The 6,538-nt window shown below is 41.4% G+C and overlaps 1 protein-coding gene and 1 long non-coding RNA gene across 3 annotated transcripts in view; both read left to right on the plus strand.

The window, feature by feature from the left end:
* kcnq4 (potassium voltage-gated channel subfamily Q member 4) overlaps positions 1-3,698 on the plus strand; it is a 39,490-nt gene extending 35,792 nt beyond the window's left edge. For both annotated transcript variants that reach the window (XM_078791872.1, XM_078791873.1), the window contains one exon: positions 1,172-3,698. In XM_078791872.1, the coding sequence (XP_078647998.1) occupies positions 1,172-1,384 (213 nt within the window). In that variant the 3' untranslated portion in view covers positions 1,385-3,698. The remainder of the gene's footprint in view (positions 1-1,171) is intronic.
* A 513-nt stretch (positions 3,699-4,211) lies between these two features.
* LOC131101818 (uncharacterized) lies at positions 4,212-6,275 on the plus strand. The gene is made up of 3 exons (XR_009119315.2): positions 4,212-4,271; positions 5,267-5,354; positions 5,433-6,275. It is a non-coding gene; the product is annotated as an uncharacterized LOC131101818 (long non-coding RNA).
* Positions 6,276-6,538: the final 263 nt, after the last annotated feature.

The following is a 6,538-nucleotide window of genomic DNA, read 5'->3' on the forward strand; positions in this document are numbered from 1 at the left end:
TAAAGATATGTGTGTCTGGAAGGCCACTGCAGCCTCATTTACCAGGAAAAAGGATGATAACCAACGTGGAAAAATATTTTTATGCAGATTTTTCACTTTTTGTGACCTAAAACAGAATTTCTGTTTGGACGAAAGGAAAATATATAGATGTAATGTAACATTATGCACGGAGTCCTTATAACCCATAACGGTAAGGCGACTGCAGCCTCATTTACCAGGAAAAAGGACGATAACCACCATAAAAAAAATATTTTTATGCAGATTTTTCACTTTTTGTGACCTAAAAACCCAATTTGTGTTAGGACAAAAGGCCAACATAGAGATGCATTTCAAAGATATGTGTGTCTGGAAGGCCACTGCAGCCTCATTTACCAGGAAAAAGTATGATAACCACCATGGAAAAATATTTCTATGCAGATTTTTCACTTTTTGTGACCTGAAACACAATTTGTGTTAGGACAAAAAGCCAATATAGAGATGCATTTTAAAACATATGTGTGTCTGGAAGGCCACTGCAGCCTCATTTACCAGGAAAAAGGACGATAACCACCATAAAAAAATATTTGTATACAGATTTTTCACTTTTTGTGACCTACAACCCAATTTGTGTTAGGACAAAAAGCCAATATAGAGATATATATTTAAAGATATGTGTGTCTGGAAGGCCACTGCAGCCTCATTTACCAGGAAAACCACCATGGAAAAATATTTTTATGCAGATTTTTCACTTTTTGTGACCTGAAACACAATTTGTGTTAGGACAAAAAGCCAATATAGAGATGCATTTTAAAACATATGTGTGTCTGGAAGGCCACTGCAGCCTCATTTACCAGGAAAAACCACAAAAACAAGTCCTTTTTTCTGACCTCAAACCCAACTCTTGTTTGGCGCCAAGGCCAATATATGGGTGTGGAGTGTCTTAAAGACAGCCCAGGTATGCAGCAGGAGGTGCAATCACCCCAGACTGTAACGCCCTTACGGACTCATTTACCAGGAAGACGCAAACTAACCACCAAGAAAAACAAGTCAAGCCTTACCTACTCGGATGTTTTGGTTTGGGTAAAAGATTGACGTGCTAAGGTCTTGGTGCTAACCTCGAACTGTACCACCATTGCAGTCTGATTTACCAGGAAGACGCTTTCACCCCCCCCCCCCCCGTGCATCCTTTCAGATTCAGTCCATCGAGAACAAGCTGGACCTCCTGCTCAACTTCTACTCTCAGTGCCTGAAGAAAGGCTCCTCCCACCTCACCCTGTCCACCCTGCTGGACCCGGACCTGACCTCAGACTACCACAGCCCCACGGACCAAAGAGACCTCTTCCCGTCCGCCAACACGCTCAACACCATCTCCCAGTCGGAGAGCTGCAACTTGGAGTCGCAGTGAGCAGGAAACTACGGCAGGCTCCTTATTTTTATTTCATCTTTTTATTTGATTTTTATTTTTTTTTTTTTACCCTGCGTCCTGCACCCTCATGAGTGCTGCAGCCTGAGGCCACTAGAGGGCTCCACTGGACCCCTGACACGCCCCTCGGTCCTGCAGATGAGGATGAAGACAAGAGACATGTCGTCCAGCCTTGCTTGTTACATCTAGCAAACATTAGCAAAGCTAGTTTGGTGCAGACCGTGTCCCCATTCTTTCCGGTAAGTTCCCAAGGGTACTCAAGGTGAACACGGGAAGAATTATGACTGAATGGAAGCACATTCACAAGGACAAAAGTCCGTGTTTGCTTGGTGCATCGTTGCCCGTGCACGCTGGAGTCTACCTCCGTGTTTACGTACCGTAGCGGCATTATCACACCCGACGTGTGAAAGAAGATGAAGAAGAATGCACCGTGCTGCATGACGTAGAAGCTTTTAGGAAGGGCTCGCTCGGGCCCGGATGCACAAGGGGAGGATCTGTGTGCCTTCAGCAAACAGACGCCGCCATCTTCTGACCGTGCGTTGGATTTTAACGTTGTAAATATGTCTTCCTTTTCGACGTACGCGTCAGCACTTCCTCAAGAGGATCAATGAAATGGCACATTCTTCTTTTTCCTGGCATGGTGTCTCACCCCCTCCACTTTATTAGGAACACCTGCACAATCCAATACGACGTGCGTCGCGATGGGAGCCGCCCGGTTGACCGTTTGTAGAATGACGCTTGTAGCTCGCAGTACCGTTCAGCTGCACTGCGTCGCTATGACAACAAACATTTTTATAAACGCATTAAAAATGGCCGCAAAATCAGGGCCGCACGGTGGAAGAGTGGTTAGCATGTAGGCCAAACATCTACGTATGTGTGTCCTGCCATTGGCTGGCCACCAGTCCAGCTGGGATAGGCTCCAGCATACCCTCACACTAGTGAGGAAAAAAAATGGATGGATTTTAGACCTCCTCCATAATGAATGCCTTACCTTTACTTGCTAACCTTTGTTTCATAATACTGCAATACTTCAATAATAATATATGAAATACAAAATATGGATTGTTTACTATTCATATTTCTACATTTCATTATTTGAATTTCATGTCATTTATACAGTATGTGTTGTTTTTGTCCAAAAGGAGTAGGAAGAAGCAAAGCTTATTAAATCCTACCCCTCCATCTAATACTTTTACAATCAGTAACTGTTACATTTGTTCACTTCCTGCTTTCCATAATACAGTTTAAGGTTTTTTTTTTTATCGTTTTTTTAAATAATGTACCGAAGTACGAGTAATAATATATTATTATGTCCTTTTTTTATTTTATATATTTTTTATATGTGGGAAATAGCGTTAAAACCTCTTTATTTTTATTTGTTTTTAACTACAAATATATATTATTTTTTAAGCGTAGGCCTCCTCTGTAATAAAAGCCTTACCTTCATCATACTTGTAAATGATCCCACTCCACTATTATAAATATTATCTATTATTTAAAATGAAATGTCATTGAAATATTTGGTATGTATTTTCGATTAAAAATATATATTATAAAAAAAACCTGTTTAGTTTTAAAACATAGGCCTCCTCCCAAATGACAGCCGTACCTTACGTTAGTATTGTACTACTACAAAGGTGAAGTACACACGATTTGAGGAAATAACAACCAGTGTATCCCACCGTGCGGTCACGTGGGTCAACTACAGTATATATATGACGTATTGTATAGGTAATAGCGCTACATCATTATTAGGATTATTCTTGCGTTCCATTGGATTGTGTAGGTGTCCTTAATAAAGTGCCCGAGGTGTCATCACGTCCTGTCATATCAGCTCTAGGAAAAGTTTTGACGTGTCAAATGTCAAATGACAACAGGAAGTAGGAGGACGCTGGATCACAGGCATGCCGCAACTACCTCTGAGGCCACTAGAGGGCGCTACTACCAAGGCACCGTGCCTGCCTGACTGAATGCCTTGCATGACCGCTCTCTCTCTTTCTCTCTCTTTTTCTCTCTCTCTTTCACTCTGCACGTCGTTTTTTCCCTCCTCTTCGTCACCTTCATCACTCACTGACTTGCCGCCGTTTGACATTCCACCTTTGACCTCGCTATTTGTCGTCCTTTCCCCACAAACTGACAGCACAAAGCAATAAATGCTAAGCTAGCAGAGTCTTCCACCTTCAGGATGTAGCAACCTTTGTCAATTTGATTGACCTTTGAACCCTACCCCCCCGGGAGTAGCTAGAAGTAGCTCACGTGATTAATTGATTAATTTATTTGTTTCAATAAAGATCTTTGGACTGTATTGTCTTTTATTACTATTATATTGTCATTTCCATATCTCACCATTAGGTGTCGCTGTTAGGCTTTATTGTGTTAACTGACAATTACAAGCAGCAAATTGTGTGAACTGTACCTAATGTTATGAGCAGTGAGGGACAGTTTTAGTGTGTTTTAAGGTTGGGGGGTGGGGGAGATGGTCCAACTTTTGTTGTTTAGGACCAGGATGGAGACCTGAAGACGTTACAACCCAGGAATGCCTGGAAGTCGCAGCTATCTGTTGGGAGATACGGAAGACACAACACAGCAGCGAGCAAGGAATTGAGTGATGTGATAATAACGTTGACCACCAGAGGGCACCCTTGTATGTTAATACTCTTGGTGACGGCGGTTCTTGATCATTAGGTCGTTTATGTGGCACAAAATCAATTGACGCTGCCAGAAAATGACTAAAGATTTGGACTTTTAAGTTCAAAACAAAACAAAACACGGTATACACTCAACTTGAGACGGCCGTCTCCGCTGAAGATGAATTTCCCAGCCGGATGGCGGTGGTCTCCCGGATGTCATTCACAACAATCGGCTTAAGGTGACACAGATCCTTTATTTACCATCTCTTGTTGACGTGTAGGTGTATTGTCAGTCCTTTCTTTCACAATGCTAACTATTAACACGTGATGATATAAACGCCCTGTAAAAAGGGAGATTCATGAATGCGGACACCATCTTTCCTCAAGCTACATTGCTACAGTGGGTTAGCTTTAGCATAAGTTTGTTCGTACCCCATTAGCACACCTAAACTCTAACACATACACGTTCCACAACACTTTTAAACATTGAAAGACACGCTCATAAGCATACACTACTTCTCTGTTGGAACAAACACCTAAAAAGGGGGAATTATTCAGTCAGGACGAACGGACACAATAAAGCCAGGTTTGTAACGTCGGAGGGGGAGGAAGCCATATTGGTGCCAACTCCTCAGTAAGAGAAGTCGCTATTGGCTGTCCGAGAAGATACTATTGGCTCATTTGCATGCTATTTGCATATGACGAAAAAGAGACAAAAGGTGAGTAAAACACATTAATTATGTTTAGAACTAAAAGTTAACTTGATTCTTAGTTTGTTATGTCAAATTGGCTATCACTAATAAAATAATTGTAATAATAATAATATAGATATATATGTGTATGTGTGTGTGTGTGTTAGGGCTGTCAATTGATTGACATACTGTATTTAGATGCTCCGTCACTTCCTCCTTCCTGTTGTGTGTGATCTTTCCATTTCCAAGCTTTTATCAAACTCACTTCTGACACCTGGTGGTGGTTTTAATAACCAGTCTTAGTCTTAGAACTTCTCTGAAGTGAAATGCATTAGTGGAGAGTTGCATCATCAACTCTGTTTACCTCTTGCACACACAAAAAAACCCATAAAAGGCGTACAAATACGTTGCTGGGCTGGGGCATTTGGGATTCTAACAACGTCCTTGGTGCTGAATGAGTTGTACTTGACAGTTTAAAAAATGTGGATCTCAAACGTCTGTGCTTCACATCAACACCAACATGGTTGTTCTTTCTGTTGGAGGCAAAAAGAAGCTGCAGGTACTTTTTACACGGTTTACACGGTGAGGGTTCGAGTCCAGTGCATGTGTGAGAAATACATCCTGTGTCAGGTAGGGTAAGAATGTGCTTGCTTTTGTTGTGTCTGCTTCCCAGCACGACAATCTTTGTTTATTTTGTGGCGTCCTCAGATGGCGATAGTCTATCTGAAGTATGCTGGGAATCCTGCAGGAGCCTTGCGGGGACACGCCGAGGACGGCGAAGATGACACAGAGAAAGCGCAGGTGGAGCGCAAGGCCGGAGATAAGGGAGCCGCTTGTTTGATTGCGGTAGCGGTGAGTAGGAGCGGCTGGCTCATTTTTGGGTGGAAAACACGCCACACAAAAGCTTTTTATTGACGCTCACGATTGGACTGTTTGTCCCCGTGTCCATGGCGACGCTCCGGGTCACATGACACGGTTCCATGACGCCAGATACTGTCCAAGAATGCCATGAAAGTCTTCCAAACTGGCAAAACAAAACAGTCTCAGAGCGCAGCCTGCGTGGTTTTCTACTTTCAAGTCAAATAAACAGATGATAAAGGACACAAATGGAATATAAAAACACTTCCTGTCCTGGAAAACTCCAAAAATATCACATAAAAATGAGTCATCCCGCTGCCTCTTGAAAAATATTTTAAAGACATTTGACCCTGCACTCTTTCACTGATTTCATCTTTTTTATGACAGATTATCAAGCAACCAAATATTTCTAATTAGCCACGTATACATGGACCTGAATATTACAATTGCATTGCTTTATTTGCTCAAAGGGAAAGAATTGAACCTTTGTATACACCTCATTCCCAAAAAAAATGCCAATCCGAATGAACATATAATGGGATTCCCGGGGGTGGAATATTCTTTTCCTGAATCCAATTGAGGTATCTTGTACCCGCTCAAACAGGAAGTTGTTCTTCGTGGTGTTTTTCTTCTTTTGTTGTTTATTGGCGGTTGGCAAGCAGTTTTCTATTTTTTTTGTTCTTATTTTCAAGCAATATCACTTTCATTGTTATTACTCTTTTTCTTACTTATGTTTATATTTTTCTGTAGAATTGCACTTTTATGTTCCTGTAATTGTGCTCATACTATTTTGTACTATTGACGTTTGCAATAATAAAAAATCAATGTTTGTTTTAGTGGTGTGAAACAATATGTAAATATATATGTAAGTCTATTACAGACTGCACGACTTGTCTGAGTTTCGGTAGTAGCCATCTTTATTGCTTCATTTTTTTAATCTTTATTGCTTGATCACA

Source organism: Doryrhamphus excisus, linkage group LG7 (genome assembly GCF_037039965.1).
Source record: "Doryrhamphus excisus strain RoL-2023G ecotype Guam linkage group LG7, RoL_Dexc_Guam_v1.1, whole genome shotgun sequence".
In the NCBI taxonomy this organism is placed as follows: Eukaryota; Metazoa; Chordata; class Actinopteri; order Syngnathiformes; family Syngnathidae; genus Doryrhamphus; species Doryrhamphus excisus.